A 13,145-nucleotide genomic window follows, 5' to 3' on the forward strand; every position below is an offset into this window, starting at 1 on the left:
GGAAATTTTGCCTAATGTTGTTTTCAACTTCTACCTTTTCTGTTCTTGGTTCCATCTTCAGGGTTCCACTTCTTGGAATCTCAAATCCTTTATCTTTTCAAATAGAAAAAAAATGTTGTATAGTGTGTATCTTTCATTTTAGTCCCCTCTGTGACTGTTCCTTACCATAGGTGCTGTGGTGATGAGTGTCAGTAGGGAACAGAAACAATCAGACTTTGAAAAGTTGATTCTAAATGTGGGTGATTTGTCATTTTTTCACCTGATATGATTTGTGTATTACAGACAGTTTCTCATGTTCCCTGTGAGAAGATAGTTTTGCTGAGTTTGATCACAGCTGCTTTCACATCCTTGTTCCTCAGACTGTAGATAATGGGATTCAGCATGGGAATGACCACAGCATAGAAGAAAGCAATCAGTTCATCTGTTGCATGGGAGTCTTTGGACTTGGGTTTCATGTACATGAAGAGGATGGTCCCATAAAACATGATCACTACAGTCAGATGGGAGGAGCAAGTAGAAAAAGCTTTTTTCCTTCCCTGAACAGAATTGATTCTCAGGATGGTAAAGAGGATGAAAAAGTAGGAAATGAATATGAATACCACTGGAATCACTATTACAAAGATATTTGATATCACCATTATGATCACATTGAGGGAAATGTCCTCACAGGCCAATTTCAACACAGCCAGTATCTCACATGTGAGATAATCAATGACATTCCCACAAAATGACAACCGCATAGTTAGGGTGGTTTGTATCCCAGAAGTCAATGCACCTGCCATCCAGCAACTGGTCACCAAAGTCACAGAAAGCCCCTTGTTCATGATGATGGGATATCTCAGAGGCTTGCAAATGGCCACATACCGATCATATGCCATTACAGCCAGGAGCACACACTCTGCACTCCCCATGGCAAAGGAAAAGAACATTTGTAGTCCACATCCAACAAAGGAAATAGATTTTTCCTCTGAAAGGAAGTTCACAAGTGACAAAGGAACTGAAGCAGATGTGTAGCAGATGTCCAGAAAAGAGAGATTACTGAGGAAGAAATACATGGGAGTGTGGAGGTGAGAGTCCAGAATGCTGATTGTAATGAGGAAACTGTTGCCCAACAGGATTACAATGTACATGATAAGGCATAACAGAAAGAAGACAAAATAAAAGATGGGATAGCCAGCAAGGCCATGAAGAAAGAACATAGTCACAGAGGTCTTATTTTGTCTTTCCATTAGTTGTCTATCTTCCACCTACACAATTTCAGAGAAGACAAGGCACCAACTTTAACATACTACAGCAAATTTAAATAAGATTTTTATTTTTGAGAATCATATTTAACATATGGCCATAAATGTAAAATTTCCAGTATTCAAGCTAAATTTTGCACAGTGGCCATTTCTAGTGTATCAAAATCACCCTCAATTTCAACCTAGCAGCAGTGTTTTACAAACACATACACACACACACACACACACACACAGTGCTGTGAAAATAGATTTCAAATCATCATTGACTTTCTAGACCTAGAAATTATTCACACTTTTGAAGTGGTGGTTGACCTCATCCTAGGGTAGATTCAGCACTAAACACTTGAATTTGCTAAAGGGACAATCAGGGTAGGATCTATTTAGTGGACATTTATAAACATATAAATTTTTGCAAATATCTAGTATAGTATAAACCTACAAGCATATGGAAATAACTAATTTTAATCAAGACTATATTTTTTATAATATCCATAATATATCATACAAACATCTCTGCAATGGAATTAGGTCACAAATTAATAGAGGGTCCTATATGATGTTCAATAGGGATCTAGTTCCTCTTGGGTATGCTTTGGCATAACCCCAGTCTCCTTGTGGGGCAGAGAAAAATTTACTTATCTGTTGACCAGAGAGGAGGAAAGAATTGCTTTCTCTAATGAAGAAAATAGGGAAAAGAGAAGAGAGACGAGAAAATTTTGTATGTCTTTAGATCCTTCCCTGTACTTCTTGCTTAATCTCCATTTGCTATAATCTCTGTCAACCCTTCTTGAATTGAACTTGATGTTTAGATCCCTCAATTTCTCATTTTGTTTTTCAAGTTCTGTGCCCAATCTTACAAGAATTGGGAATGGGCAGGAAGGTTGTCATCCAACCCAAGTCAGCTGGCTATCAAAAGAGTAAACTGCTTGTGTTTTGACTCTACTTCCTTTGGCAGAAAAACAAAACAAAACCAACTTTGTGAGACGTAGATGGCCTGACACAGAGCAAATTGGGAAAGATAATTTTAAAAAAACCAGTCTCATTCCTAGCATTGGAATTCACCATTGGTCTCCTGCTTTAAATGATTTTTCTGTTTGTTTTTTTTGAAAGGATGGTAAGTGCAGTTTATTGATTGAAATGGGAAAATTACTGTGTTGTGTCTTTTCTTGCTGTTTTTAAAGGGCGGAGGTACTGGTGGAGAAATATTAAAAACAGAAAAGCTATAAAGAAGCAGCAGTGATGGAAATTCAAGATCAGATATGAGGGGCTGAGGGAAGATCAAAAAATGAGGACATTAAAAGAGAACCCAGATATAGAACAAAGATAGAATTGTCTTGGGAAATGGCATGGCTGTTTGCAATATATGATTACTTTTCTGGTTTTTCCCTGCAGGTGTTGTCATTCAACAATTTGTGATTGGCCTCCATTCATTTTCACTCTGATTTCACATGACTCATTGGAATTTATCAGGTATCATTTTCCATTGCGTTCAGTTAGGTATGTTTAATATCCCTTTATTAGACTAACTTCTTGAGATTAGGGACCATGACTTAGTCTGTGAATCTATCCCAACGCCTAGCATAGTGCTCTACATGTGGTAGGACTCTTTGTTATTGAGTCATTTTTGTTTTTGTTTTTGTTTATTTGTCACATCTGAATCTTTATGACCCTGTTTGGGGTTTTCTTGGCAAAGATCCTGGAATGGTTTCCCATTTCCTTCTCCAGCTCATTTTACAGATGCTGAACTGAAGCAAGTAGGATTCAGTGACTTGCCCATGGTCACACATCTGATAAATATCTGAGGCCAGATGTGAACTCATAAAGAGGAGTCTTCCTGATTCCAGGCCTGGCACTCCTTCCACTGTAGCACCAAGCTGCCCCAGTAGTGCTTTACTAAACATTTAATCAAGTTAACTCTGTTATTATTTTGTGTAACAGGGACACTTCTCCCAACTGCCATCCTCTCTCCCCATACTACTCCCCACCCCTTTGACTTGGAATCATTTCATACTGTCCTATGTATTATCATTTAGTATCTGAAGAGCACTCAGGGGTAGCATGGGTCAGAACTCTATCAGATATGTACACTAACTACTTTCATTGTTATAGTATCCCAAGTGTTTAATCACTTTGCAGAGATTGGCAGTAGGACAATGAGCTCAGAATTGCTTGCCAGACACAGAGAAGGAGTTTCTCCTTCCATCAACTAGAATACTTTTTAGTGTCCTACATGATCTTCAAGCAGAGGTTTTCTTGAGCTTTACAGCAGAAGCCCAAAATATAGTCTTGTATTGCCCAGGGAGCCATACCTAGCACAAAATTATATCACATGCAGTGCCTCAAATCCTAACTAACTTACAACTGGATGCTTACATAATCTTATTAATACAGTAATATTTCTACATGTTTCCACATGGTCCTTTGCATGCTTAATATCTGCTTGCAATGTGATCCTCCACAAACTACAAGAAATTCATACCTGATGTAAAGATTATGGTTGTTGATATCATGGCCTTACACCTGGCATTGTTGGAGTGTAGTGCTCTGTGAACTTTTAGAACTAAGTCATAATATGGCAGAAGGATATGATTAGTCACTTATCTAGATCAATCAACAACCAACAAGCATTTATTAAGTGATTACTAGAGATACAGTTTTATCTTTTCCTTTACCCAACCAGAATTCATCCAGCATATGTATCCCACTTAGCCTTTTGAGAAAAAATGTGCTATGCATCAAACTTTAAAAACAAACAGAATCAAAGAAATGTTGAGTTTTTAAGTTATATTTTTCCTTCACAAGGGAAAATGTATGCATTCTTAAAAGGTATCTTTAGTGATATGCTGGGATCCATATTCTAGATGTGCTGGTTTTTTAGTTCTGCTCTTTTCTACCAGTTACACCAAAGACTTTCCCCAATCATTACATTCATCCTTGATTTATTGAAGAGAAACATCTATTTTCAATGAGCTTTGCTCCCCACACTATCTTAACTCAGCCCAAAATGCATTTCAGTCCTGCCCCTAATTTGACACATGCTGCCTGTCAATTGTGGGGCAAGTCATCTCTTCATGCTGAAACAACAATGGCAATGGTATCAGAACCGAGACAATCAGATGCCATATTACAGTCAGGCAAGTGTTCCATTTCAGAGATAATCAAAGGCAGGGCCACACAAAAAGACAGTGTGAAGGATGCCTGATGTCATAAACATAACAAGAAAAACTTTAGTAAGTAAAGATCCTAGGGAAGGGCTATTTGCTCTCTGTACCAATTGATATTACCTGTTGGGTAGGAGATGCCTGGTGCCCACAGGTGTTACTTCTAGGAATGAAAAAGTCAAAAGCCTGAAGAAGAATCTTGGTGATACTTAGGGCAGAGACAGTGATATTAGCATTACCTCATATCGTCCACCTGGCCTTTTGGAAGGTCTTGTCCCCAGAACAAGAGCTCCTGAATTTACTGTTGTCTATTCCTGCCAAATGTGTACAGTAGGCCAGAACTTGGCTATTTGGTACAAGGAATTCTTGTCAACAAAATTCATTTTGAAATTATGGAGTCTTAAGTTGGAAAGTTAGTCCTTCCAACTTAGTTCAAATCACCTCCAATCACTTAGTCCAAATTGTGATAAACATTGCAGACTTACTTACCTTTACAGTGATCAAAATTACTTTTAAGTTCCAGGTGTGGTTATGGCCCATCATATCCTTCTCTCTTCCACTGGGGGCTCAGAGCTGTGTCATTCAGATATCTGTGATCATTTACAGTTTATCATTGCTACCTAGACACTAGGAAACATAGACACTAGGACTCATCATGGATATGATCTTGCTGTTTAGTTACTTAGGTGGGGCATATCTTCAAGATGAAGACCACTGGCCCTGCTTCCAGTTTAACACCTGAAACTATCATGCAGGGAATCAAATCTTGTGGGGATAAGATTGGACAACTGGTTCTGCAGGTGCTGTAACCCCTAACTCCCTGCAGCAATAATTGCTAAAGACAAAGAAAATTAATTTCTCTCCATCAAAGTCCTCATTGCTGTCAAATAGTTCAATATCAGAATAAATATGGTTTTATAAGGAGAAATGACATTAAAGATGATGCATTTATCTTGCTACTATACCCTGAGAACTACTTGGCCTTTCCATCTGACTTGTAGCTAAACCCTCCTACATGTATTCTTTCCCTTTATCAGATAGTGAGTGCCTTGAGAAAAGGTACCCTATAGCTTTTTTATTTGTATCCTCAATGCTTAGCATGGTGTTCTGCTTAAGACATGTTTTTCCTTCAAGGTTGCAGTCATTCAATTGTTCATTTATCATCTCCCTGATTACCTGAATGATGGAGAAACTTTCTTCTAGCCCCTTTACCATGTCTTCCAAGAGAGAGGCCAGATTGCTTTTTATCATAAATAATACCTGGTATGGGAGAAATACAAGCATTGTACAGTTTAACAAATGTTCCCGTAAAATTCACTCTGCTCTCTACACTCTGCGAAAACAAGATTTCCAGTCCTCAACTGAGCATTTAATACCTGCTGGTGTAAATTAGAGACCTAGTTTCCCATCTCTGTTAGTTTTCCACATTTTCTTTTCTATAGAATTTTGAATTTTTAAAAGTTTTTCACTCCCTCCTGCTTTTCTGCCTCACATGATCTAGCTTAGAATTCACATTTGTGTCCCAAGAATCCCTTTGCATAGAGAAAAATTCCATACCCAAAGTTGATGGTTTAGCCTCATCTATCCTCATCAACCAGAGTCTTGCTTAGCATTGAGTGATTATTATGTCTTTAGTCTTTACAGTCATTTACCTCTAGTTGGGAGGTTGTCTTTCCTCTTGGGCTTCAGCCCACTGCAGATTGCTTTGCCTTGATTTTCTCCCTAAAGCAACTGATTGCCTCCTACTTTAGGAAGCTCCTCAGTGTAATGATGAGTTTCCAAAAGTCATTCCTAATGGGGAGACATGTTGCTTCAGAATTCTATGTTCTTATTTGCATTTCAATTGTAAGTGTTAGATGTAATTTTCAAAGTCCATGTATGTACAGGAAAGACTTATTCCAAATGTTTATGAATGAAAGGAAGTCAAAATTGCTCAAGGATGGGGAATACAGGAAGGAAAAATAGATTAATCTGTTTCAAGAATTTTCAAGAGTTTACTCGATTTCATTTGTCCAAGAGGAACCAATGACCTGACCCCATAGTAGAAGCCCCCTAAATCTCTAAAGATTCAGTCACAGACTCTAGATGGCAATTTAAATCTCTTCTACTTAGGGATTACTTTGTCCCTGAAGCAATTTAAAGTTCTGACTGGGATATATACAGAGAGTGAAAACTTTCTGATATTTAATGAACTATGCCTCCAAGGCCCAATTACTTCTAACTTATTACATTATAAAATTTTAAACAAAGCTTTGTTTGAATCTTTAGTTTAAGAAACAATGTAGTTGATCTCAGTTCAATTAAATCAAACACATATTTATTAAGCTGTCAGAAGCCTCATAGTTTAATGGATAGCTGGTTGTAGAGTAAGGAAGACAAGAGTTCAAGTCCCACTTTCAGCAGATCATACCTTTGTGACTCTGGACAATTTATTTTGCCTCTCATTGCTCTAGACAACTCTCTAAGACTATACGTTGCAGAGAAAATGTCCGACTACATTGGTAGAAAGCGTTTCCTTACTAAGGCATCACATAGATTAATGAACTCTACCGGCTAATCCCCATCTCTATGAAAAATACTATACTAGGCAACAATGCAAGTATTAGGTGGCAAGGAGTAATTGAAAAAGGGAACAAAATGAAGTCTTTCCCCTCGAGAGATTTATGATCTAGTTGGAAAGAGAATATACTACACAAACCTGTTCCTAGCTATACTTCATGTTTTCTACTTAGAATGTATTAATATTTATTTCTGTGGAATTTAGGGATGTATATTGTCAAAACGTCTTGAAGACATACTGTGAAGATTTGGACAGTAGATGGGAAATACCTTCTTTTCTTATTGTATTCCAATGGCTGGTTTTTCCCTTCTCTTTATTTTAAGCTGTAGTTATATTTCATCCCTTAAAATGACAAAAAAAATCAACATGTGCAGATCTGTTCCTCCTCCCACTTGTTGACAAATCACAATCTTTCAAACCTTCCTTTGGAGGAAGTAAGTGCTTCAGTTGAAAAGTTTTTCCTAAAAGCTGGGTAGAAGCAAGAGTGGACAAATGACTTCAAAGCTCTTTCTTACTCCTGTGACTCCTTTTGCACTATAGGCCAGGTCAGCAAAGTTTGGTAGACAAAGCATGAAACTCAACAATATGGTCAGGGAAAATTGATGTTTATCGCTTATATATCAACTACTCCAAACTGAGATAATAACTAATTCTAGTAGTTCACATTAATTTATATTTTATAGCTACAAAACCTTTTACATACATTATTTGATCCTCCAAAGATTCTGTTAGATAGGAAAGATATTACTGTACTCATTTTACAATCAAGAAAAGTGAGACCTTCAGATATTAAGTTGTTTAGTCAGTCAACAAGCATTCATTAAGCCTTAATCATGTGACACAGTACTAAGCGCTGGAGATATGAAGAAAGGGATTAAAAATAATTCTTGTTCTCAAGAAGCATGTATTCTAAAATGGGACACAATATCTAAATAACTAGGTCCACATAAGATAAATGCAGAGTGTATCAAGATATTCTGAAAGGGGAAGGTGTTAGCAGCTGGGCAGGGGCAGGAACTGAAAAAGACTATCCTGCAGATAGGATTTGAGCTAAGTCTTGAATGAAACCAGGGAAAGGAAGAGAGGCAGAAATGAGGGGTAGAGTATTCCAAGAAATGAGGTCAGGCAGTGCAAAGACCCAAAGATAAGAGATGGAATGTGAAGGAACTGCAAGTAGGTCAGTGTAGCTGGATCACAGAGTATGCAGAGGAGTAAGGTGTGTAAAAGAGGGATAATTTGTCCAAGGCTAAAGCTCAAAAGTGATGTGCTTGAGACTTAAGTTCAGGTTTTGACATTTAATAATTGACCCTACATATAGGTAAATTAAATTTATTCTTAACCTAATGACTCAGAGGTTTAGTACATACAAACTCACTGAAAAAATCCTCTTATTGTATCCTTTGGGATAATTTGGTTGAGTTCCACTGGAATCTTACACAGAAAACTTTTCAATGTGACTTAAAAAGACTTATTATTAGATCCTCTGTGCCTCGAATGGAGAAATCAGGGTGAATGTTTCCACATGTCTTGTCAGTGTTATAGAAACCATAACCACAGATCATGGGGCCCTACTCAAGAGCAGTGATGGAGAATATGGAGAGGTAAAGGTACTCTCAAAAGATAAAGGAAGCACAAGGTACTTTGTGTCATGAAAGAGGGATCTGTTTCTGCTAAAGAGATCCACATAGTCAAAGCATTGGAGAAGAGGGCAATTAGGTACTAACAACTAGGATAACCAGAAAAAGCCTCTAAAAGAAAATGATACTTAAGCTGATTCTTTTTTTTTTCAGCCAAAGACAAAGTTTATTAGAACCTCCTTCATATTGGGCAGACTCTTAAGGAGTCTGAACATTAGCAAGCTATTGTATAGATTATAAGAATCTGACCAGGGGCTAAGAATCCCAGCAGTGGGGAGATTATAAGATTCCCAGCATCTTAATGGAGACAAGATGAGCCTTATATACAGAAAGCCTTTGGGAGGGATCTAGGAGTGGCCAAGTAGTCCATGAGGTAATAGAATTACCAAGGGTGGGAAGTGGCCTGGGGCCATAGAGAGGCAAGACAATGGAGGGGAGATTGGGTGTAGCCATAATGAAAGGCCAATTGATGGGATTATAGCTTCAGGTGAACACCAGAGATTTGGCCATATGGGAAAGTCCAGAGTTTTTCCTTTCTGGGGTCTAGATCCCATCCTCATCATTCCCACCTCAAACAAATGGGACCCAAATTCTTTTGGAGTAAGGGGCAAAGGTCTTGGCTTCTGAAACTGCTTCCTGCTTGCAAGGGGCATAGAGCTGTCCCTGCTTCGAGGGGGTCCCAAAGAGGTTGACTGGAACTAGGCTGCATCCAGGAAATGATGTGGGGACATTGGCTGGTACTCTCTGTTTGCTACCAACTGTAAGTGAATGGTCTGTAGTCTGGAAGACACAAATCTGACAAAAAAATTTGCCGAGCCCAGATATCAAACAGGGGCTAGATTTAGGTCCCAGCTTTGAGAGGATAAAACATCTTTAGCTCTGTTTGGATTCAGATAATTCAGTTTTCAAACCATGCAGTATCAAATCCACCTCACAGACAGACTCAGGAATAGCCAAGTGGGTAACATTCCCTTTCAAAGGAACATAATGGGGAAACTGAGTCAGGAGGATCCCATCTTAGACTGGGGCTAAAATTGTCCTCTCAGCTTTTCCCAATGCTGACTTCCCACCAGTATCACCTTCTCTGAAATGCTTGTGGCATTTCTCTCAAATGGTGGGTTATTGATTATTGATTATTGATTATTGATGGATTATGACCCATCAGACAACTCAAAATAATATCCTATGAGCTTTTACCTCCAACAGCAAGTTCTAATAATCACAGCTTAGGAAAAAATTTTCCAGGATTTACATCTCAAACTTCAATTTGTCCTTGTGTAAAATGCTAATCATTAGAGATTTCTATACACTTGCAAATTCTCAGCAAACCATACATAACCCAAACAAGCTTTTTGGCTAGTTTACACCCTCAAACAATAACCAACAATAGCTAAATTATTTTAGTGGTAACCAAATTATGAAAAGTTGTTTGACATAACTGATACAGAAAGTTCACCAGTTTGAAACTTGAAACAAAACCATTACCAATCAGGCGACTTCAGTTTTGTTAAATGCACTTCCATATTACTTCATACAGAGAATCAACATCTCATCATTAACAGTTAAAAGTACAAATTTAAAAGAACATGCTTACCCAAGTTTGGAGGCTAGCTTCTTTACCTTGAGCAGGATGTGCTGAACACAGATGATGCTGCCAGGTAAAGGTTGTCCCAGGGCCCAAGGCCATTGCCAGTGGGGCCCATGCTGTGGCTGCTGCCCCTCCCCCATCCTTCCTTTCCCAGGTGGGGGAGGGCAAAATCAAAGGTGAGGGGTAAAGGATGAAACTCTCTTCTCCTATGAGAGGGGTTAACACATACCCTCTTGACTCAAGGGAAGGGAGTGGGAGAAAGGAGTGACCAGGGCTGTAAGGAGGAGTTTCAAAACTCCTTAATGATCAATCACAAATCTTCCAGAATATGCCAAGATATTTTTAGCTGTTCTAACTTTCCCTGTAACCTCCATGAAGGAGGATTCAGAGGTGCAGAGGGAAGGGAGTAAGTAAGCCTCAGGGAACCAAGAAGCAACTGCAGTTTTCCCCAATTCCCTAGCACTGAGGGAATTAACAAAATTGAGCATATACTTCCAGAAAGGGCATCCATCCTTGTCCTCTATGCTGCAGAAGGTGAACCCAGGTCCATGGCCTTCAATTGACCAAGTGGACCGAGAGCCTGAGAGTGTCAGGCCAAGTGCGAGACAGCCTCGTAATTGTCTGTCCAAAAAACACCTCCAATCCTTGGTGCTCCTAGAGCAATCCTAACTGCAGAGCAAGAAAGGAGGGAAGAGGGGAGGCTCATACCTTCCAGTCTTGACTGGAGAAGAAGTTGGGGTTAGCCAGTTTCCCCATATGGGCCACCAACATGATGCGATTTAGGGATTCAGGGATCCTGGGACCCCAAAATCAAAACACGCGGGTTCTGCCCACAAGAATTTGACCCAAGCCTTCCTTCAGCCAAAGACAAGGTTTATTAGAACATCTGCCATATTGGGCAGACTCTTAAGGAGTTGGAACATTAGTAATCTATTAGCTAGATTTTAAGAATCTGACCAGTGGCTAGATTTTAAGAATTCCAGCAGTGGCTAGATTTTAAGAATCTGAGCAGTGGCTAGATTATAAGAATCCCAGCCTTAAGCTGATTCTTAAATAGACACATGTGTTTGAGGACGAGGAGGTGAGGAGGGAGAACATTCCAGTATAGGGTATGACTTGGTACACAAGCACAAAACTGGATCACTGATAGTCATCAATCAAATAAGCCAGTTTGACTGGAATGTGGAATGTGTAAAGTGGAGTAATATGTAATACATCTGAAAAGAGAGGCTGGAGACAGATTAAATGCCCAATGGAAGAGTTTGTGTTTTGTCCTCTAGGCAATAGAGAGCCACTTAAACTTCTTGATCTAACAAGTGACATGATCCAAGCTGCACTTTAAGAATCCTAATTTGGCAGTTGGATGGATTGGAGAGGGGAGAAAGCAATTAGATTCAAAGAGATGAATTAGAAACATATTTGTAATAGTTAGATATAAGGTGATCAGAGTCTGAACCAGGGTAGTGACTGTAAGTAGACAGTTACAAGAGATATTGTGGATAGATTTAGTAAGACTAGGCAACTGGTTGGACATGGGAGGGGAGAACAAGAAGTTAAACATGGCTTCTGGTTTTTGAATCTCAGTTATTAAAAGGATGGTGATATGCTCTGAGACTCGTGGGATTTAGAAAGAGGAAAACTTCATAAAAGATAAGATCAATTTTGGAAGTTCTTAGTTTGAGATGTCTATAGCACACCCAGATGTAGGTATCATCAAGGGTATGTCTGAGACTCATCTGTTACACCCACTTTGAAGTGTTTGTGCCAATGATAATGTATCTTGTCTGGACCCAACATTTTATAGTTTTGCAGAAAAGCTAGAGTTGATTCCCCTCCTTGAATAAGCTGTTTCTCATGATCCATTCTTGCCTTTGAAGATTCTCTTTCACCTTTCACTTACTTCTCAAGCTTCCATAAGAAAGTTTTTGATTAATGTTGAGTAACAAATAAAGAGGAGTTGTTATAAGTCCCGTGGCTTATGAAGGCATGTTGTGACTAACCAGCTGGAACTATGACCTCATGTCAACAAATCATTCTCCTCTTGTGTTTCCCCTCTAGTTCCAGAGAAAGAGATATTCCTTCCTCCTACATATGATCTGTATTTCACCCTTTCTTGTTCCCTCCCATATCCTTTCTTGTGGACGAAATCTCTTCTTTCAGAGGTTCTTTTCCTTATCCTTTCAGCTAAATAAGACCAATGTTTAAGATAGAATTCACACCGGACCCTATTGCCCAATTTATCTAGGTTCTAGTTTGCCTGATTCCTTTTGCTAATAAATCCCACAAGCATATCACCTAAGCCTCATCTCCATTTCTTCCACTCTCTTTCTTCCTCTTAAAATACTGTGTTCTGATTTCCATTTTCATTCTTTAATAGAAAAGGATGATCTTTGAGGTCAAGGTTGAATTGAAGGATAATAGCAATAGATTAAGTACACATGGCACTTAATAGTTTACAAAGCCTTTTCCAAACTTTGAGATGAATAATGTAGACATTATGATGCTCTTTTTATGCATGAGAAATGTGAATGAAATGCAGTAAGGTTTTGACTTTTTTGTGGGGACTTGGCCTAAAAACACCATAACTAAGGTTCAAATATAATCTTTCTGTCTCAAATCACAGCAGCTAGGTGGTGCAGTGGATAGAGTGCCAGGCCTGAAGTCAGAAGACTCAGACACTTACTAGCTCTATGACACTGGGCAAGTCATTCAACCTTGTTTGCCTCATTTTCCTCATCAGTAAAATGAACTGGAAAAGGAAATGGCAACCACTCCAAGTATCTTTGCCAAGAAAACCCCAGATAGGGTCATGAAGAGTAGGACATGAGTGAAAAAATGACTGAACTGAAAATCTCTTAAATTCAACGATTTTCTTACTACAACTTTCTGCTTCTTCCTTCTAGTTAAAAAGGCTTAGAAGGTAGAAAGTTGTTTTTGGAGTCAAAAATAACTAGT

At 38.7% G+C, this 13,145-nt stretch overlaps 1 protein-coding gene across 1 annotated transcript; it reads right to left on the bottom strand.

Annotated features, from left to right (window-relative positions):
• Nucleotides 1–290: 290 nt before the first annotated feature.
• On the bottom strand, nucleotides 291–1,229 carry LOC114041326 (olfactory receptor 13D1-like). The gene has a single exon (XM_027859712.1). The coding sequence runs from the start codon at nucleotides 1,227–1,229 to the stop codon at nucleotides 291–293; it is 939 nt and encodes a 312-aa protein (XP_027715513.1).
• Between the last annotated feature and the right edge of the window lie 11,916 nt (nucleotides 1,230–13,145).

The sequence above is a fragment of the Vombatus ursinus genome, unplaced genomic scaffold (assembly GCF_900497805.2).
Source record: "Vombatus ursinus unplaced genomic scaffold, bare-nosed wombat genome assembly UNPS02014171.1, whole genome shotgun sequence".
NCBI lineage: Eukaryota > Metazoa > Chordata > Mammalia > Diprotodontia > Vombatidae > Vombatus > Vombatus ursinus.